Source organism: Caretta caretta, chromosome 4 (assembly GCF_965140235.1).
Source record: "Caretta caretta isolate rCarCar2 chromosome 4, rCarCar1.hap1, whole genome shotgun sequence".
NCBI lineage: Eukaryota > Metazoa > Chordata > Testudines > Cheloniidae > Caretta > Caretta caretta.
Genome location: NC_134209.1, coordinates 46,087,525 through 46,110,045, shown reverse-complemented (window position 1 = coordinate 46,110,045; position 22,521 = coordinate 46,087,525). Strand labels below are relative to the sequence as shown.

At 42.1% G+C, this 22,521-nt stretch overlaps 1 protein-coding gene across 23 annotated transcripts in view; it reads left to right on the top strand.

Moving 5' to 3' along the window:
* Nucleotides 1-22,521, top strand: part of CAMK2D (calcium/calmodulin dependent protein kinase II delta) — a 260,865-nt gene that overhangs the window by 148,306 nt on the left and 90,038 nt on the right. For all 23 annotated transcript variants that reach the window (XR_007356203.2, XM_048846769.2, XM_048846780.2 and 20 more), the window contains exon 4: nt 7,439-7,493. Coding sequence is in view for 22 of the 23 variants with exons in the window: in XM_048846769.2 (XP_048702726.1) it covers nt 7,439-7,493 (55 nt within the window). In the remaining variant the exon portion in view is untranslated. The remainder of the gene's footprint in view (nt 1-7,438; nt 7,494-22,521) is intronic.

Here is a 22,521-nt window from a genome sequence, read left to right as displayed (position 1 = left end):
TAGAAATGCAAATGTTTATGTACTATTGTGAGAGTGTATGGAACTTCTTTAGCAGGAAGACAAGATTAATGCAATCTCTGAAAGAAATTAAGACTTTCAAAGGTCTTTTTGGAACAATATGTCTGAAGTACCTTGGGGTAAAGGGAATGCAAATTCTCCCCTCCAAAGCCAACCTTTTGAAGATAAGTGCTGGAGAAGGAGAGACCCGTTGTGTACCAACTACCTGCTTCTGGAAACTCCAGATCAGAAACCCCTGGATCTGTATAAAAGGGTCAACTAAACATGTTCTGAGTGTGCTTTTTTTGAGCTGAAGCTGTGATGAACTGGAAATCACAAAGACTCCACTAGGTTGGAGGGTGGAATGACTTGTCCTGCCAGAAACCATGTTAGGGTTAGTGTTCTTCTGGTAAGCTTATGTAGGATACTTGTGTAGGATATTTAATATTTTTACTGTTTTTTCTCTGTAATGCTTTGTACCTTAACAATAAAGTAGGCTTGCATAGGAAGTCTGTGCACTAACATATCTGTAGCAATTGCACCCGTTATATCCCTCTCTAAAGAGAAAGTAAGCATATATCCCTGAGCAACCTGCCTGTGCGGGGAAATACACAGTGAAGACAAGGTTGGGAACTGTGCAGCCTGGAAATACCCCAGTCAGAAGGCACAGGGACACTAGTCTCCACTCAAGAGAAGCAACAGCTGAGGAACGTAGTGGGTGCCCTTGCTGGGCCACTGATAGGGAATGCAGGCACAATTGCCCTGACCTGTGACAGTGTGCATGCATTTTAGTGTTCTGGATGTCTGAAGTCTGTTACAGAGAACTAACTGTAGCACATACTAGGTTTAAAATAAAGTCGTTCAGGTGAAGGTTGAGTTCAAATTTCTTTTATGTGGGGCACTAGTTTCTTATCTTAGTGATTTTTGGCTAACAAAAATGAATTTTGATAAGCAGTTATCAGAAGAGAGGTCTGGCTTGGATATAGGAGACTGGAATATAGGAGATAATTAGCTATCAATTTAAAATACAAGAAGAATGTGACTCACAAAGCACCTTTTTAGTCTCTCAATTTGTGAGGCAAATCAAAGTATTTCTTTCATTGTTCTTGGTATTATCAGAAGCTAAAAATGAATGGATTTTTTTTCAAAGTGATTGTCTTTCAGATATGCATTTTATCACTGTTCTCTGTTCCACATACTCTGATAATTTTGTTTAACAGTATGACAAAAATAAATCTAGGCACCACTTTTTAGATGTGATTATTTTTCTTTATACAAGGGAACTTTCTGGTGAACTAATCTACTGTCTGACTTTATTGTTCCTATCAAATTGTGAATTCTTGAAGGATGTGATTGTCCATTGAAAGAATAAACTCCTCATTTCAGTAACACGTTTGTTTGGGGGTAATTTAGGGTAATTTATTAAGAGAAAAAACGAGGAGTCCTTATGGCACCTTAGAGACTAACAAATTCTTTGGGGCTTAACCTTTCATAGGTTAGAACCCACTTCATCAGATGCATGGAGTGAAAATACAGGAGCAGGTATAAATACATGAAAGGATGGGGGTTGCTTTACCAAGTGTGAGGTCAGAAAATAAAGACTCCAAATTCTTCTTTGTGTGCTCCCAGAAAGCCCCTTTTTCTCAGCAGGTTCCCACCAGTTCTCCTTCCGGGGGACTCTGGAAATCTCTCCAAAGAAACCTCCAACTGCTCCTGCTTTCTCCTTCCTTACTGACAGCCCAGTTCTTTAGAGAGAATACCTGTCTCCTCTTCAGTTGCTTCAGATAAACAAACAACGATGGCTGGCCCCAGGTCCCTGGCTCTTAAAGAGGCAGAGCATTGGGTCACAGTAAATAACAAACAGAAATAACTATGGGCCATAAAGGTACTTTGAAAAACTCAAGCCGATGTGAGGATCTGGAAGATGAAAAATAAGCAGACTTTAATATCCAAACTATGTTTCCTCCTGTTTTTTGTACTGTTGGTGTTATAATGGATATTAAAAATATTTAGTTTTATAATTTACGTTCTTTACGTAATTTACGTTTATAATTTTAGTTCTTATGTTCTTGCATTGGCTATGAATGAATAGATGTGTGTTACTGGAGCATCTTCTGTGTATACACCGTTCATGGCAAGCAATGCATCTGGAGCAAGAGACACTTAGTTTGCAGAACCAGCCAAACTATCCATTCATTCTGATTTGGACCTACAGACTTGGCTTTTCTGATTCAGCAGAAGTTCTGGGCAGAGAGTCAGCCAAACTGGTTTTCTCTTTAGTATTGTATAAACACAAGATGTTTCCTAAAGCAAAATGTTACTAAGGAAAAAGTCATGTTTATTTCATTTCTCTATTTAAAAATTTCTTATATGCATGGAAATATTATTTAATATATTAAGCTATCATCTGGGGAAATCTGAAAATCCTCCTTCTCATGGTTGCTTAATAAATTTAGGCCTGGGCTACACTGGGTGGGGGGGTGGGTTCGAACTAAGATACACAACTTCCACTACACTATTCGCATAGCTGAAGTTGAAGTATCTTGGTTCAAGTTACCTGGCTGTCCTCACGGCGGCGAATCGACTGCGATGGCTCTCCCGTCGACTCCGCTTACCCCTCCTGCTGAGGTGGAGTATAGGTGTCGATTCAGGGATCGATTTATCACGTCTAGACGAGACGCAATAAATTGATCCCCGATAGATAGATCACTACCCGCCGAGCCGGTGGGTAGTGAAGACGTACCCTTAGTCTCTGAATCCAAAGTGGTTTTGGGGTAGCCTGAGTCTATATTTGGTTCTGTGAACAATGTTGTCATTGTTCATTGAACCATTAAAGCCAATACAGTTTATTGTAGAGAAATTAGCTTAGGAAATTGTCACATCATTTTAAGTAATAATAATAATTAATAATTAAAAACACGTAATTGTTTCACAGTTCTTCTGCAATGTGATTTAGGTGGTAACACAATTTAAAAGATTCTGCAGTTGACTAGCTGTGACATTACCCAGGGTACGATCTGGACTGTTGAACAGTTGTGTCCCCTCAGTTCTCCAACATGGGATGCCTTTTACACTGCTTTGCTGTGAGAGCAACCACTCCTGGCCTGCTCTCATACAGCCTCCAGCGTGTAAGTTACTCCCAGCTATACTTCAAGAGTGTTTCAGCCAGCCATCTTGAATTATATTATAGAACGATTCCAGCAAATTCCCAGTCCCATATTTTCCCCCAGAAATGTGCATCTTGTACTGCCCAGCACCTTCCTGGACAACACAAGTGTATATAAAGTCTGTCATTTCATTAATAGAAAATGGTATGCACACACCTTGCTATCTCAAATAGAGTTTCCCAAACACTTGAGTCCAAATACACACTGGTTTAGATAAACTTTACATACAATGTTGCCCCACACATTTTACCAGGACAATAATGTTCAGCAGATTATGAGTTTTAAAACGATACCTCACAAGGCATACTTTGTACAAAATTTATCATAGTCTTATAGAAAGGGTGAACATAAGGGTACAGACTGTCACACTAGTTCATTCTTCTAGTAATCCTTTCTAAGGTATTTTGGCGGAAATTAATGAAAAATAGTATTTGGTGGACCCATGTGTGTCTTCAGATTAATTTGAAGGAAGGTAAATGGTTTTGGAAGGGTTCCTGAACAGAAAAAAAATAATATAAAATTTTACATGCACCTCTTTAACCAGTAGAGTACTGTGGATTAGTGAATAGCATGAAGGAAATTAGAAGTATACTCTCATTCCCAGGCTCCTCATCCCTCCACTCTCCTCTGGTCCTATCTAGTCTTTTAGGAATCTCAAAGTTTTCAGGATTTCACTCCTCAAGGTGATTTTATGGGAGGGTTGTCCTGCTGACCCATCATTTCCCCGGATATTGCTGAAACTAATCCTCTTGGTTGTCCTGGCTGTCTGATCTGTAGATGCCTGTAAATCTGCCTGAGCTCTGGTGGGTACACTTGGTGTGTACTTCCTTCCCTTTTACTTCCTCTACTGCTACATTCCTCCACTGCTACTATTGAGTCCTGGAATAGATTTGAACTCCATGATCTGCCAGTACTTTGCCTACTCACTTGTAGCCCTTCATCACTTGTGTCTGAGGCGGAAAACAGGTAGGAGGAATAGACAATATGAGAGAGACAGACTGAGAAGTCTAAGTGGGGATATTGGGAGCCAGTGGAGGGATACAGGTTTGTTTATTTTCAGGGGAAGCGGGAAGAAACTGGAACAAAGGACAGTAACTACAGGGGGTGTGAGTGATTGCTGGACCAAGGCTAGAAGGAGACTAGTCTGTAAAAGGAAGCTTACTGGGTGAGGATTTTATCTGTATTCAGTTTTATTACTGTACTAGACTTGGACTTGCATGTTTTGTTTTATTTTGCTTTGTAATTCACTTTGTTCTGTCTGTTTCTCCCTGGAACCACTTTAAATCCTACTTTTTGTATTTAATAAAATCACTTTTTACTTAATACATACTCTGGGTTAATTAATAATACCTGGGGGTGAGGGCAAACAGCTGTGCATATCTCTCTATAGAGGGTGAACAATTTGAGTTTACCCTGTATAAGCTTTATACAGGGTAAAACAGATTTATTTAGGGTTTGGACCCCATTGGGATTTGGGCATCTGAGTGTCAAGGACAGGAACACTTCTTAAGTTGCTTTCAATCAAAGCTGTAGCTTTGGGGTCCATGGATCAGACCCTGGGTCTGTGCTGGAGCAAACTGGCGTCTCTGGCTCAGCAAGACAGGGTGCTGGAGTCCTAAGCTGGCAGGGAAAGCAGGGGCAGAAGTAGTCTTGGCGCATGAGGTGGCAGCTCCCAGGTGGTGTCTGTGATCCAACCCGTCACAATGTGCATAAGGCTGCACTGCAACTGTATGACTGACCACATCTGTGGTCTTTATGCATTTGCACCCCATCTACTGCCTACTTGTCACCCTTGCTAGTCCCAGCTAAGAATCCTGCAAATACTTTTGCACATAAATAACTTTACTTGTGTGAAGGGTTCCAGTAAGTTCAGTGGGATTCTTCGTGTGTGTGTAAAGTTGTTAATCTGTATAGGTGTTTGCAGAATCCTTCGAATGTAAACACTTTTCTGGCACAGATCACGTCTCTTTTTGTCTGCTGTGAAGCACCTAGCACAATTTTGGGTGCAGTAAAATAAATAAATAATAGTATCATAGAGAAAACATGACAGAATAGGGTAAATATAATATATTGAAGGATGCTCCATATCCAAAATCCTCCTTCTTACTGTAGCAACTTTTCCTCATCCCCTAACCCCTTCCACACACAAAAGGACAGCCTGTCAGCAAAATATAATATTGATTTTTATGAAAACGGAGAGAACACGTTATACTTATATACTCTATAATTATTAGGGGGGATAACATTATAATCAGATCATGTTATAATTCTACCAATTATCTTTCTTTTTTGTATGCTTGTCTTAGTATTATGGCTAAAGAGTCTTTGTAGGGCACGTGAACTAGCTTTGAACCAGATGTATTTCTGAGGAACTACAGCATATCCTCAGCTACCTGATTTGTTGTCACAAGTTTGTTCTTGTTTCCTGTTAACTTACAGGAGGAGAATGCACACATAAAATTATAGCTTAAGAGGATATCAGCTTTTTTGCAGGATAGTTCTTCAAATATAATTTTTCACCCACTTTGCCTAGTAATCACTGCTTTATAAAAAATAATTCATTTGAACCCAACATAAAGTGAAAAATTATTCATCAACCTCATTAGTTAGAATTTGGCTTATACTCTGAAGCATCTGTACCTTCCAAAATTTTATTTTGTTTTGTTTGTTAATCTTTACCAATAAATAACACTTCTGGGTGTTCTGGGATCCATAGATCTAATCCCTTTTTTAATCCAACAAAGCTCTTGTTCTGAATCATACTTGGTAGCAATGAGTTCTGAAGATTAGCTGTGCTGCTCTGTGTTGCAAATATCATTTGGGAGACTTCAGGTTCAGTGTCTTTTGGGTGGCAGTGTCAGCCTGTGAAAAGCTGCGATATGTATCACGGGGTATGCCTGCACTGCAATTAAAAAAAACATGGCGCTGAGTCTTTGAGCCCAGGTCAGCCGAGACCCAACCCCCTTGCGGGGTCTCAGAGCCCGGGCTTCATCCCAAGTTCAAAGGTTTACACTGATTTTATAGCCTCACAGCCCAAGCCCCATGAGCCCAAGTCAGCTAACTTGGGCCAACTGTGGCCATGCCTCAGGTCTTTTATTGCATTAAGACGTACCCACCAATGTTGCAGAGTCTTCAGTGGCAGTGGTGATCTCTGTAGTCTCTTCGCTTTTCTGTTTAGAAAGGCAGAGAGAAAATGAGTTCAAACCAAGCCATACCCTTTTCATTCAGAAGAGTGCTCCATTAGTACCTCAAGAGCAAAAATATTTATACTGAACAAAAATGTGGCTTTGGAAAGGAAAATGTGTTGTGTTTCTATTTGGTAGGATTTGGTGTGTTGTAGAGTGCAATTACTCATTTCTTAAATCAGATCATTTGTTTGGACATTTTAAATGAGGGTTGGGCTGAAACTGTTGGCAGTTAATTTAGCTAGACTTTGAGAAACTGACAAGAACAACACAATAAATTATCTGCATAGGCAACAGTTTTGTTTTTAACATTGGCTACTTTCTACTTCCATAAAGCCAGTGCTTCGAAATATTAACTGAAGTGTGTGGGTTTGTTTTTTTTTTAAATTCATCTCTCTCTTATGTAGTCAAATGCTGTTGATTTAGTCACAATGAAGCCTGCAAAAGAATGCTTTCTTGTTTCTCAGCCGGTTATAATCCCCTGGCATATATTTGTGTCTGCTTATTGAACATTTTAATTGTTAAAACAATGTTAGAATAATTTGTTCTTCTGAAATCTAGCATTAGTTGACACTTAACTATTTTTACAGTACATTCCTGGTTAATGGTTTTGAGAAAATAACCCTTATTACTAATACCATGTATCTAACACAGTTGAAGTTCAGCAGTTGGGAACCTTTGTACACTCTTATTTCAAAGACTGGTGGTCAGAGAGTATTTGTCAAGGGAAAGGAACTAGTTGGTTGGCATTAATATTAATGTAATATATTTTCAGATGGTGTTTGCAGAAATTCTATCGCACACTAAGGGCAGAGGCAAAGTGGGGAGGGAGGATAGGAATTGATCACAGAGTGCTTCTCTGCCATAACACGGCACCCCTAGAAATAAGTACAGAATTATATAGATGGTTTTGTTTGTTATCTCATCAAAAAGAAAAGCCCTAAGCAAAAAAGAACAACTCGAGAAAGGGTTGGGGGGAGAGGGTGGAAGAACAACACAACACTAGCCAACCAAAAAACCTGGGGTAGAGTGGAAAAAACAGAGAGCCATGTGAGATAAATCTGTTTCTTTTTTTTCTTCTTTTAATAGTGCGGCTTCATGACAGCATATCAGAAGAAGGATTCCATTACTTAGTCTTTGATTTGTAAGTATATGCCTTGTGTATGCTTGTATAACAAAAAACACACCGGAGACCTGATGTTCAAAATTTTTAGGGGCAAAAATAAACTCATAAAATGATGTGCATGCACATGGCCAGGATGATGCATAACTGATCAGTTGTGTGTACACATCTGACTTGTATATGTCACTGTGATAACAGCATGTGCAAAGCTTTGCATATCCAAATGTTGAAAAACCCTCCTCAGTGTATTTTGAATATCAGCTTAAACTAACACCAAACTGCTATACGTTTTGAAGTTATTAATCACAGTTGTGATTTTTTTCCCCATAGTGGTAGCTGCTTAAAGTTCTGTTTATTTTAAATTTGACTTTTAGCAAGTTTACTAAAGGATTTTCTTCTTGAAATTTAGTAAAGGATTTTCTCATTATCTCAGAGCAAACTAGCCCATCCTGTGATTACTATCTGTGGATTTTACAATTACTATAAATGTATAATGTGTAATATACTAGTCATATAATAAATGTTATTGGTTCTGTACATTATGTCAAAGTCAGATTCAAGACTCACAAATTTGTCAGACCACTCTGTTTATTAGCAAAGCGCTTTGCCAATGCACCCAGATATGTGTGAGCCTCCTGCCAAAGCTCAAGCTAACTTATTTAGACAGATAAGGGAAAGCCAATTTAACATAAGAGACAAAAGGAAGAAGAAACTGACAAATATACATACATATCTTATTTGCATACTAACGTTTACCAATCGCCTAGCTCAGTAGGAGCTCTAAGTTAATTAGTTTGAGGACCCATTGTCTCACACTCCTTAATGTTTCTCTTCCTGACAACTATATTTCAACAAACGTTTCAAGCAGCATTTCTTTAATGAATTATAATTTCAATATAATTCATTCTACTTTCACAATCCCTCCTTTTGGTCAAGCTACACAATGACCAACAATGACTGGGTTCCACATATCAATCGTTCTTTATCTCTTTATTCATCAGTGATATTTAAAACCATCAAAGTAGCACTCTGGTTTGGGGCAGCTATCTGTGTAGCATGCCTGACACAATTTTGGATACAACAGGAAAGTAACTGAAAACATACAAAAATTATTAAGATTCCAAACAGGAGAGTTAGGGCTCCCTGAAACAACCAGTTTCCTACGCCAGAGAAATTGAAAAGGTTACTTAGCCACTTCCATAAAGAACTTGGCTCTTCGTGGGGAAGATATGCAATTTGTTCTAAGTGGCTAGCATGATCCATTGGTGTTGTCTGGTGTATACACACAGCAGTCTTTTCCAATGAGAGCACAAGTCCCTCCTTTTGCCGCCAGCACTATGTCCAATGCCTGATGGTTTTGGAGGGCCATCTGTCGGATTGCCCCCGTTTCTTTGGCCAGGACTCTTAAACTTTCTCCAGTTTCATTTGCCATTATTTCAACTACTGCTTGTAACCTTAGGAGCCTTTTTGCATGGTGTATTACTCCCCCTAATGGTATTAAGGAACCGCCAATGGCCTCTTCCCAGGTTAAGGGGCTTATGTTATTTACATACCATTGGGCATCTGTTAAGTCCCTTCTTTTTCGCCTGAAATTGCGGAGGCGTTCTCGAGGGAAGGTTCCTAGCACTCGGAATTGTGGGAAGAGTTGGGCGGGATAACAGATTCCTGACCAATTAGCTGGTAGTGTGGTATAAGCTCTGTTCCCACACACCCAATGATGGCCTATTAAGGCCGGGAAGGGTCGGTTGCACCCATTTGTCACATAGGTGTTTGCAAAGGAGGAGTAGTATCCCCCAAAGGGTACAGGGTAATTCTTCTTACGAGGAGTGGTGTTATTTGCATGATATTGAAAGATTGTATTGTTTTCACTAAGGTTACTGTAGGGGGAACATGAGATTGATTTCTCTGTTTGATCCCAGGTTGAGAAAAAATTCACATCTCCATACCCGGCCTGCCACTTTTTAGTTTTGTTTGAATAATCCTATACACCATTAGCCACAATATGCTGAAGGCAATGGCTTTTCCCCAGATCCAGCCCTGTCACATTACACACCCAACAACAATGACCTTTTCCCTCCACCACACTTATCCATTTAGATGCATTTATTCCCACCGCTTCCCAAGTGTCATTGCTGTTCCATATTTTGTTAAACGGACGAGGCCCTCCAGTGAGTTCTGGAGACTTGAGTGGGATAGCCAGGACAGGAACACCAGTTTGAGAGTGGGCTGGGATGTGGCTGCAGACCCAGCAATTAGAAATATTAAGGGTCTGAGCTATCCACACCTGCTGCTGGATAAAAGAATTGTCATCGTGGTCTCCCCAGACTGTAAGATACCAGCAGCCGAGGAACAGGCAGAGGCGCATGTTGGAGGCAAGGCTCTTCTGGTTCTGACAACCGCAACTGAGGGAACCGCAGTCATGGTTTTATGCCCACCAGGCAGTAGGCGCTAGGGTCGCTACTGCTTTTTTGTTGTTGTTGTTCGTCTGCTTCTGGCAACCCTTACGAGAGCGTAGATTGTAAGGTATTGCAGACTGTTCCTCTACGTCTTCTTCTAGAGTCAAAATTGACTCTGCGTTGTCCTGAGGTGATGATTGGTTCTCTGGGGATGGTGCCTTCTTACACCGTGAAGCATGTATCCATGCTGCGATGCCAGATAGTTTAACAGCTGTCTGTGTAGTAAGCAGTACCTGATGAGGACCCTTCCACCGGGGCTCCAAGGCGTGCTTTCGATGATGGCGCCATACATAGACCCAGTCACCTGGCTCGAGGTTGTGGCACGCGTCGGAGGTGGGTTCCGTGGGCCAGGCGGCTCGAACCTGTGAATGGAAGTGACTTACAGCTTGCATTAGTCCCTTGCAATGCTGAAGGAGCGCACTGTGAGTCAAGTTCAAATCTGGAACGGGAGTAATGGTAGTAATAGCTCGCATAGGGCGTCCCATAACAATTTCAAAGGGACTTAATTTATGCCTTTGGGATGGAGTGGATCTCATGTCCATAAGCGCTAATGGTAAGGCTACTGGCCAGCTTAATCCTGTAGAGTCACAAATTTTAGCAAGCTTATTCTTAAGTACACCATTTCGTCTTTCAACTGCACCTGCACTCTGTGGGTGGTAGGGACAGTGCAACAGGTGTTTGATATGCAATATAAGGTCCAGGTGTTGAACAAGTTGTCCAGTAAAATGTGTACCCCGATCACTGGACAGAGTAGCAGGAATTCCCTTGGCAGGCATAATATGATTTAACAAACATTTGGCAACAGACAGTGAGTCAGCCTTGCGACAAGGAAAGGCTTCAATCCAACCAGAGAATAAACATACCATAACCAATATAAATTCATATTGTTGACACTTAGGCATTTGTACAAAATCAAGTTGCCAATGCAAGAATGGTGCTTGAGGCAGGCCCCGGAACCCCTGGGCCACTTTTACAGGTTTACCAATATTATGGCTTTGACAAATGGTACAGGCTGCACAGTGGCGGGCTCCAAAAGAGCTAAAATGGGGGGCCCACCATCCTGTCTTAGTTACAGCAGAGACCATCCCCTCCTTTCCGACATGCGAAATACCGTGTAGCAGGGCGGCCAGAGACGGGTAGAGTGAAAAGGGGGCTATAAAGGCGCCAGTAGGCGAGCGCCAAAGAGAATCGGAATGTAGAAAGCAACCTTGGGCAACCCAGGATTCTTTCTCAGTTACGGGGGCAGAGTCTTGGAGCAGGGTGAGGTCAGTGAGGGACGGCAGCAGTATAGAAACAGAAAGAGAACCTAGAAATGCATCTGGGGAAGGTTCTATGGCAGCAGCATGTTTAGCAGAGGCGTCAGCAAATGCGTTACCCTTAGCAACATCAGTATCTGCCATTGAGTGGCCAGGACACTTAACAATAGCTAGGGCAGACGGAAGTAAAACTGCATACAGGAGGGCAGTGATGTAGGGCCCATTTTTAATAGGGGTACCGGCAGAGGTAAGGAAACCCTGAGTTTGCCAGAGGGTACCAAAGTCATGTACAAACCCAAAAGCATAGCGGAAGTCAGTGTAAATGGTGGCGGAGTGTCCCCCCGCCAAAAAGCAGGCACGGGTGAGTGCAACTAATTCAGCGACTTGTGCTGAGGTTACAGAAGGTAAAGGCTCAGCTTCCAGGGTTTCAGAGAGTGAAACTACAGTGTATCCTGCAAGGAGACGACCTTGGTCATCTCGAAAACAGGAACCATCAGTAAATAAAACAAGGTCAGAGTTAGGGAGAGGGACATCAGAAAGGTCAGAGCGTGGGACGGTGACATCAGAGACAGTTGCAAGGCAGTCGTGGGGATCACCGTCATTAGACAAAGGAAGGAGAGTGGCAGGGTTTAACTGAGAACAACACTTTACGGTGATATATGAAGCTGATAGTAGTAAAAGTTCGTACCTGGTAAGGCGGGCAGAGGAGAGATGGCCTGTGTTACGTTGTAGCAGGAGAGTTTCTACAGAGTGAGGGACCAGGAGGGTAAGAGGAGAGCGGAGAACAAGGGAATCAGATATTTCGACTAGGCACGCTGCAGCAGCCACAGCACGCAGGCAGGGGGGTAAGCCTTGGGCAACAGGGTCTAAAGTGGCAGAGAAATAAGCCACTGGGCGGTTCTTTTCTCCGTGCATCTGAGTGAGAACTCCAAGTGCACACCCAGATTGTTCGTGGCAGAAAAGGGTAAAAGGCTTAGAATAGTCAGGCAGCCCTAAGGCAGGGGCAGAAGCCAAACCCTGTTTGAGGGAAACAAAGGCAGAATTGGCCTCGGGGGGCCACGGCATGGGGTCAGGCACAGAGAATCGAGTGAGTTCCTGGAGAGGTTTTGCAAGGGAGGCATATTGGGGAATCCATTGTCTGCAAAATCCAGCCATGCCTAAAATCTTCCGGACCTGGCGTGGGGAGCGGGGTCGGGGAAACCTAAGGATAGCTTGGACGCGGGTGGGAGAAAGTGCACGGGAACCGTGGGAGAGGAGAAAGCCAAGGTACGTGACAGAAGCTTGACAGAGTTTAGAGCGAGAAGCTTTGTGACCCTTATTTGCTAGGGCAGTAAGGAGCACTAAAGAGTCAGTTTCAGAGGCAGACAATGAAGGGGAACAGAGGAGTAGATCATCTACATATTGGACTAGTGTGGACCTGGACGGGAAAACAAGGTCAGCAAGGTCTCGGGCTAAAGCTTGGGAAAAATATGACGGGCTTTCAGTATACCCCTGGGGCAGTGTGGTCCATGTGTACTGTTGCCCCTTGTAAGAAAAGGCAAACAGGAACTGGGAGTTAGGGTGAACCGGGACAGAAAAGAAAGCAGAGCACAAATCAACAACAGTAAAATGAGTTGCATCTGGTGGGATAGAAGCCAGAATTGTAGCTGGGTTAGGGACAACGGGAAAGGCGGGTATGACAATGCGGTTAATGGCCCGAAGATCCTGAACAAACCACCACAATTTACCATCAGCTTTTCGAACTGGGAGGATAGGGGTGTTACAGGGGCTTGAGCAGGGGATAATAATGCCTTGTTCCCACAGGGCGGTCATGACTGGAGCAATTTCAGCCTCTGCTTCGGGGTTTAAAGGGTATTGAGACAGGCGAGGCAGAGGTTTGGAGGAATCAACAATAATGCAGACGGGGTCAGTATGTAAACAGCCCACTTCAGACGGGTCGGTTGGCCACAGAGAGGATGGGACCTGTGAAATTAGGTGTTCAAGGGACGGGACCAATGGGCAGCAGGGGACCGGAGCGGAAAGGGGAGTTTCAGACAGCAGGGAGGCTACAGAATCACTCAGAGAGGACTGGGGGATTTGTAAGTAGACACCATCCGGGGAACAGTAGATGGTACAGCCAAGTTTACATAACAGGTCCCGACCCAAAAGGTTCACCAGAGTGGAATCCGAGAGGAGGAATGCATGGTCCGCGGAAAGGGGACCAACCTGGACTGGTAGAGGTTTTGAAAGGGGATAAGGGGTTGGGACTCCCGTAATGCCCACAGCGGATATGGTTTTTTCGGAGCGGGAAACCTCAGGCAGGTCGGCAGTACGAACTGCAGAGAGCGAAGCTCCCGTATCAACAAGGAAAGGGAGAGAAAGATCATTAATAGTCCAAACACATTCACCCATGGGAGTGAGAGGTAGTAAAGGAGCTAAAATTTCCTGAGGTTCCCTGGTGTTCTGTCATTGCTGTGGGACAAAGTAAGTCTGGGGACTGTCGGGCTGTGCCGACAGGGGGGTCTAGCTGGTTGTTTACAGAGCTATTAGGCCAACGCAGACACTTGTTTTTCCAATGTCCGGGTTGTTTACAGTAATTATAAACACCTCCAAAACCTGAAAATCCAGTTCCACGGCCCCTCCCGTGACCACGTCCACCTCCCCGGTACTGTTTACCTTTCCCTGAATAATGCTGTATTTGCAGGGCCATTAACTTTTGGGAAGATTGTTCCTCCTTTCCCTTTACAGTGTGATGGCAGTGTTCTGCCACTGATTGTAATTTATCCATGGTTTCAGTTTCCCACCCAACACTTATTCGCTTTAGCATATTGCCAATAGCAGGTAGGAGGCCATTAACATACGCATGAGTCAGGGCGCCCTTCCCATTTTCACCTGGTTGCTGTATACCAGAATGTTGCAGAAAAACATCAGTCAGTCAGGTGCAATAGTCACCCGGACTTTCTCCCTGTCGCTGTTTACAGCAATGTGTGGCTGTCCAGTTTGTTTTTGAAGTCCATACTCGAGGGATGGCCTCATGTAGGTTTTTAGCTCAGTCTTTACACTTTTTCCGGTATTCAGTGTCAGGACCATGTCTGGTAAAGTTGAATGGCGCTCACTGATGGGCCAGTTGGCTGCTGTGAGCCATTTTTCATGCTCGCTAGGGGTTACAAGTAGCTTGCACAGCTGCAGGAGGTCTGCCTCAGAGGGTTCATAGGTGTCGCACACTAACAAAAATTCCTCTGCAAATGTGGTAGGATTTTCCAGGGGCTTTGGAAAGCCTTTTACAATTGAAAGGAGCTCTGTACGAGTCCAGGGTTTATAGCTCCAAGTGGGACCCTCTTGTTGGCCCCCAGTAGGCAGGATTTGGAGGGGAGCCTGGATAGGTTTAGAGCCAGAGCGTAAGCGTTGGGCCCAGTCAGTGTCCAGGCTATCTTCGCATGTATGGGGAAAAACAGAGAGGTCAGGCAGACTGGAGGGTTTCGGGGGAATGGGGGGTTTTTCTTTACGGGTCTGAGTGGTACCGGAGGAATGGGCCTGGGTGGTATTGGACGATCTGGACTGGTCTGAATGGAGACCCTTGGGAGTTGTTGTGACCGCCTATTGATCCGATACAAAGATGCCAGGCCAATTAATGCATCTTCCTCATCTTCATCCCCGGAATTTAATAAGGGGTTTTCTTCGTCCTTTCCCACAATGAGATGGGAGTATGAAGGGAGATGGGATCGATCCTGGTTTTCTCGGAGAATGGGATAAAGGGGAGCGCTCGGTCTGGCAGCGAGAGAGAAGGCTTCTAATAAAGCTTTTAACTTATCATTTGAATCTTTGAGAGAGGCAAGTTTTGATTCTGTCCACCTATTATTTGCCTCTTCCCACCACTGCATGAAACAATCGACCTCTCCTTTTGCCCGTTTAGTTTTAGGTTGGCCGAGTTTGTCTTTTAAGATGTCTACTCGGTCTGTGTCCCAAGATCCTAACAGTGGCCACTGAATTTTGGGATTCTCCTGAGTTAGCCTAGACCATTTTTCCAGAAATTTACAGGAGTCCGGACCCTTCCTAAAATACATAAAATGAGCCGGTGTTCCTTTAGGGAACTGTCCCGACTTGGATGTCTGGTTACCCATACAGGAGGACTTCACACACCAATCACACAAGAAGGAAAGTCGGGTTCCTCAGAGTGATGCCCGGTGCAAAACACAAAGGGAGCCCACAGGCTACTGCCTCAATCGCCCTTGCTTTCTCACCAAGGGTTTTACCCAAGGCGCGGTGCGGCTGCGATTGTTCAGATTTCACTCACTCAGACCGTGGGGACAGGAACCCTTTGGTCAGCCGATCCCCGGATGGAGACGGTGCCCAGACTCAAACACACCACAGGGAGGATGGATAGACACAGAGACAAGACAGTCCTCAGTCCGGACAAAACACAGAAATAATTACCTGACCAGATTCCTGATGTCCGATCCCAGGATCCCTACCAGAACAGAGTGGAAACCAACAGGTTCGATGGCATAGACTTCACTGTGGTCATGCACCCTTCCGTTCTGGCGGAGGACTGCTTGGGCCAAATGCCCAGGTGCCGGCTTGCCACGGCCATCCTAAGAATGGTCAGGAGTCGCACGGCCCCAGTGAAGACGGTTGCCATCTCAGTGGAACCTCCAAATTGTCAAAGTCAGATTCAAGACTCACAAATTTATCAGACCACTCTGTTTATTAGCAAAGTGCTTTGCCAGTACACCCAGATATGTGTGAGCCTCTTGCCAAAGCTCAAGCTAACTTATTTAAAGAGATAAGGGAAAGCCAATTTAACATAAGAGACAAAAGGAAGAAGAAACTGACAAATATATATACATATCTTATTTGCAAACTAACATTTACCAATCTCCTAGCTCAGTAGGAGCTCTAAGTTAATTAGTTTGAGGACCCATTGTCTCACACTCCTTAATGTTTCTCTTCCTGACAACTATATTTCAACAAAGCTTTCAAGCAGCATTTCTTTAATGAATTATAATTTCAATATAATTCATTCTACTTTCACAATTGAATACTGTATTATAGATGGGACTGGTAGTGTCACCTGTCATTAAGGTTGCCCGACACTTCAAGTTAAAAGATCCTGTTTTCAGTTGCTGATAATTTTGCCAAACTTGAACCATTCAGGCTGAAATTTTCCATGCTGGGAGTCTACCTCAAGATGAATTTTGAGGGAGAATTTTAGACAAAACAGTTCAGATATTTCTGAAAATGAGACTAGGGGAAAATATGTTGTGGTGTTCATGTTTAAAAAATTCTGGCAACCTTTTATTTTTGTTTGAGAAACTCTAGTGCCTCCATGCTTTCAAGCAGATACTTGAAATTTTGAAGGAATGAGGGCCTTAGTGGTAGGGATGTGTCTTTTGCCATCCCTGTGGCAATCCAGGCAAGTTTGGCCAAAGTATTCGCCTTTGAAAAATTTCAGTTTGCACATGCTCAGTAGACACTTGCTAGAGCTTTTTAATTAATTTCCCTGAATCCATGCTTGTTGGATATGCTCCAGCCAGGGCTGCTGCTGGCCAGGCTGGGACCATGCACCAGAACTGAGAGCAGTGAGACTCTCTCTCCTGTATTTTCACTGATGCCCCTGGTGAACCCAGGCAGCGTGGAGGAGGAAGCTGCCTGGCTCAAATGCAGAGGGGACAGACAAACTGGATTTGAGGGTGGGTCTGGAGATCCTGGGACTTAGAGGCTGGCCTGGGGGAGGGAAACTGGGACTTGTCATTGAGAATTGTTGAAACTGAGCTTGGATGGGCAAGGAGACTAGGACAAGGAGTTGGGGGAAGTACACTGAGGTTGGATGAGGAGCCCAGGGATGGATGTTGGAGTGGAAGCCAGTGGGGATGAGATTCATGGGGACAGGCATTGGAGGCAGGTGGGAGAGAGAGAGATCAGATGAGGAGCTGGGAAGTGGGATGGGATCTGAGAATGGCTGGACAAGAAAACTGGAAGTGAGGGAGGTTGGAATCAGAACAGGGAGTTCAGATGGGTGAAAATAGGGCTTCCTCAGCAAGGCGACTGGGGCTGGGATGACAAACCTTACCAGTGGAGACTAGGACTAGTTAAGTTAGGAGAATGGCACTGGGTGAGGAGCCAGGAGCAGGGAAGAAACAGGACTCAGACAGGAACTGGTTGGAGAGGACAGGATAGAAGGAACCAATCTTGAGGGGAATGGGTAGAAGGATCTGTGCCCACTAGAGCACATGCCCCACCAGAATCTGGAATGGAACCCAAGATGCCTGAGTCTCACTATTCCTCTGCTGTTGACAAATGTCTGTGAAACCACTGGCAAAGCGCATGTCTCGTCCCCCTCTAGTGCTGATCCACATAAAGTAATACAGCCTGCTACTGCTATCGGTTACTCTATTACCTTTAAGTGGCACAGCTCTGTGCAGCGGAAGCTACTGATGTCCATATACTATATGATGGAATTTCTGTATTTTCAGTTCGTGTTTTTAAAACGTGGGAAATTATACCCAAAAAACCTGTGTTAATAGAATGTTAACATTGCAAAGTCAAGCACTCAAAAGTTAGGAAATGCCAAAATTAAGGTTGCCTGTGGAACTCTACCTAATTCAGCCACCTTGTGTGTGTACATTATATGAGGTTGTGCTTAATTACATGATCATGTACTATTTTTTTCCACAAGACCACAGCCTCATTCAGTGCACACAATGGACATGCTCTGGAGGCAAATCAGTCTTGTTCAGTGAATGAGGCTGTGGTCTGTGGGACCCCCAGCTTCATCTGTTGCAGAAGTTGGAAGGTTTCTAGTGAGTGAGGCAGGGATTGCAGGAAGAGAAAGAGTGGTCTCATGGTTAAAGCAGTTCAGTGCTGCAGAGAACTGCATTCTCTCCTTGCCTCTTCAGAGAGTTCCTGTGTGAATCATAGAATATCAGGGTTGGAAGGGACCTCAGGAGGTCATCTAGTCCAACCCCCTGCTCAAAGCAGGACCAATCACAAATGCAATATCAAGCTAATGTGAATGCCAAGCTGAAGTTCAGTGTTGTATACTTTGTAACTATCATTACATTTCTATTTTTGTCATACTGATACGCTTTAAAAAAAACCAAAACCTCTCATGACATGAGTTTCTGCTGAGGAATTGACTGAAAAACAGTTATACCCATTTTTTACCCATTAATATTTTGTGTTCGAGAATATTAATCGTTGTGGAAAACAAAAACCATTTAAATAAGGACTTTAACACTGTAGCAAATTACATAGAACAGGACATTTTAATACAGGAAACTTACATTGCCAATAATTTTCTATATCTCCTTTGCAACTGCTGTAGATATTTATATCTGAATAAAGATTTCCACACTATCAACTCTTCCTTCTGCTTAATCTTGGAATGAAATCAATATAATGTATTTATGACCACAATCCAGGTTTAGCTTAAGTTTACCTCCACGTTTTTTGCCTTGGAAAAAGGCTCTGTAAGATTCTTGGGTGCGGTGAATGTCAAGACCAAATTTTATTCTAAAAGGGGTAATTACCTCTTTAGAAACAGGTGTGCAATGCTGGTTTCAGCCTTGAACAGCTTTGCCAACTTCCGCCTTTCCCAAGGGCAGAGTAACTCCACTGAACGTCACTGTCATTAGTGCACATTTTTATTTCCATTATTGTGATTTAATTAACAGACACACAATTTATACAAATGAGATATTTAGGAAGTCAAATGAATATATCATTCTGAAATGTAAATTTGCTGGGAGGAAATAGTCAGCAAAAGGAAACACCAAAGTAAATAGGTAGAGCTTTTGCTATTTACAGGAAAGCTCTGTGTTTGCTAGGCTGAATGATAAACCTGATTTCCTGAAAAAGACGAAGAATTCTCTTTATGTTTTATTCCTGATGTATAGCTTTTACAGACTGGAGAAGCAGCTTCATTTGAACATTGTTCCAGTGGAATTCAGAATGCACAGCATGTATCAAGGAACTCTCTTATTATAGCAACACTAGTCCTCCTTCAGATTGCCATTTCATTTCAGTAATTGCAAAGCTGAAAATCCTGTGCACCCTCTAAAAAGAAAGTTTACTCTTTGAGGCCATACACCTCCCTGTTGATATTCTTTTTGCATCTATATATTTATTTCATTATCATGTATTGTACTATTAAGAAATAAAGTAATTCTAACACTGACAAATTGTATACATTACAACTAGTAGAGACAAAAGCTATTGCCAAAAGGTTGTTGTCACAGAGACTAAGGGTAACATTAGCCAAAAGCAGCTGTTTATATCCTCTGCCCATGCTGAGCCTATGTTGTTCTCCTAAATGCTCCTAGATTTCTCTAACTAGTAAAGGGGGAGTGCTTGGTAACTTGATCTATGTGAAAACAAAATGAAATATACTGATGTCACACATTTTTTCTCTGGGAAGGACAGATTTTTCCACCCATATGAAATGTTATTTCTGTCAGTTCATGGGTGCAGACAGATTTGCTACAGTATAGAGATTTAGTTCCATGGGGTCATCTCTGGCAGAGGGGCTTTTTTGTGTTTAGCCCTTTTATTAATGTATTTTTAGAAGCTATATCTACTGTAGTTGCAGTTGCTGTGTTTGTGCATTATATTGGGTGTATAACAGAAGGAGTATCTCAGCAAAGTATAGGTACCATGTGGCCAGGACAGTTGATTAGTATACAAATGTCAAATAGCTCTTTGCTCCCCATATCTATAACTTGGTAGGGATAGCACAAAAAGAGAATCAGATTCTGCTGTTACACCACTGCAAATGTATATGAATTCTGTTGACTTCAAAGTCAGAGACACTCTCTTGCAGAGACAGACAAGCCTTCTGCAGTGTGCAGAGCCTGTGTGTGTTATATAGGGGACCAGACAATCAGAATCAGCCTGTGAATAGCCTAAGGGGCTTGCAGCTCACCTCAGGGAAATAGTTGGCAATGTGTGTTTCAGTTTATGTGGTCCTCTTTAAGGAGACTGGATTGCAACATGTCTTTATATGTTTGTGAAATATGCCATCTGAGAGTCAGAGAGAGTAACAAAAGAAAAGAAATCCTGCAAGGTGGGGAGGTAGGTTGATTGTGAGGTCTCTTGGAAGGTGGGAGCAGTATGTGTTGCATTCTTGGTTTTAGTGGGGATGGAGTTATTTTTATTTTTACTTTCCAACTAAAAAATAACTATTTCTTTAGAGGTGCTCTAAATCCACTGATGACATGAAACATTACATCATTTGCAGCAGTTATAAATGTCTACTTTTAAATGCATTTTGGTGACTTGTTAGAAAAATTAATGGAGGTAAAAGATTTATAATGTTTTATATCACACAAAAATGTCCTTTCTATGTTTCTATAGTATGGAAACTACGTACTTGGTTTTTTTTTAAAGTGATCTCTGATTGTGGCATAACACTGCCATACCCCACCCCAACCCGAATCATTCATTTATCTTAATAGTTGCTTTCAGACTGTGTAGGATTAAATACTACCATATCTTTATAAATTCCCTTAAAATTGCATCCTACCCAAGGAACTGGGGGGGGGGGGTTCTATTAATAGAAAGGGATAATTTTCACAATCTGATAATTTCTTTACAATGACTGTTCTAGATAAATTTGCTATTTGCAAGGAGAGTTTGCTGGTTCCTTTATATACCCTAATTCCGGTCGTGCTTTGATCTGAACCATTTTGGGTGGTATATCTTTGGCATAAGCTTGCATGTGATGTAGTATAATTTAAAAATGAGAAGGAGCCCTTCTGCCTAAAGATTTTATATTAAATCTTCACATTTAAGCATGAAATTGTAAAAAAAAAAAAAATCACTTTTATTCTATTGTGTTACATGAAACAGTACCCCAATAGATATTTTACTGTAATTCACTGGTTGAGATTTTAATTGCACAGAAATCCAGGAATTCAAAGCGACAGTTCTTCCAAGTGTAACTCCTCCTACTTGCATTTATGCAGAAATGTGAAGGACCCCTTGTAAATCGTGCTGCAGATCCCTGCTAGATGTACTAATGTAACATAATAATGTGCCCTATTTATTTTGCTATGTTGAGTGTTCAAATCTGAGCACAGGGATTTAAACATTTTGGTGACCATGTGTTTTTGGATATTTTTCTCTACCAGTGCACAGTTGAGTGATTGCCTTGTGCCATGGGTAAGGAATTGAATTTTTATTCTCCTAGGAACATGGGTCCTACATCTATCAGAAAATAATATTGAGTAGGTTGTGGTTGCTGCTGTGATACTCTTCCCAATGGAGATATTGTTCCAGGGCTGCTCCTCCCAAAAGGTATAGCTTTCATGGGGAGGTGTGTCAACAGACCTGGGACTGACAAAAAACACTTAAGAATACATGCTAGCTCTGACTATGCAGGCATTCACTACTGTTTACTGCTAAATTTAAGGTTGGAGGTCTGAGCCTCCTCTTGCTGAAGTCAGTTTTATACCACTGAAACTCCACGGACTTTATTGAAGTCATGATTTATACTGATGTATGTCAGAGGAGGATCACTCTCTTGTGCGGGTAAGTTGAATATTGTTTACAACTCTTGTCCTTCTCTGTCTCCTACATGCCCTTGCACACATGTGCACATGCAGAGCATTCTAGATTACGTGATAGTTGCATGAGCCAAGGTGCAAAGTAATACCAGGTCACTGAAATTACTTTTTGTTCCCTTCCACCTCACATATACATATGCTTACATGCATACAAATGAACATTTATTTCTGAGTTATTCTATATGTAGGTAGCTCTTTTTCAGCCTCCTAACATTTTTTTGTTGCTCTTCTTTGAATGCACTCAAAGTTTTCAATGTTGTTGAAAGCATATGCAGAAAACTGAATACAATAGTCACATTATGGTTGAACTGAAGCAGCGTAGAGATCAGAGCTGGTAACAAGTTTTTGAAGGAAAAGTGTTTTCAACAAAAATAGTCCTTTTTCAAAATATTTTTTCACAATATTGTCAACATAGTCAAAAATGTTTACTCAATGAAAAAAATTATTTGCAAATTTGATCAAAAACACTATTGTAGACATTATTAAAATAGTTATAAAAATTTGCATTTACAGAAAACAGTTTCTAGTAAACAAAAAAGTTCAGTAACCATTTTGATATTTTTGATAAAAATTTCCAAAAAAGTATTGAAATGTTTAAAAACCAGAAATACGTCAAATCCTTCAAAATTAAAACAATTTCAGTTTTTTTCATGAAAATAGTTTTTCATTTTTTGACCATTTATAATAGATAAAAATAATTACTTTTCTGTTCCACGATTCACCTTTTTTTTTATCTCCTTGCTTACACTTGTTATTTACTAAAATAGATTTCATTGACAGATACAATGGGGGGGAT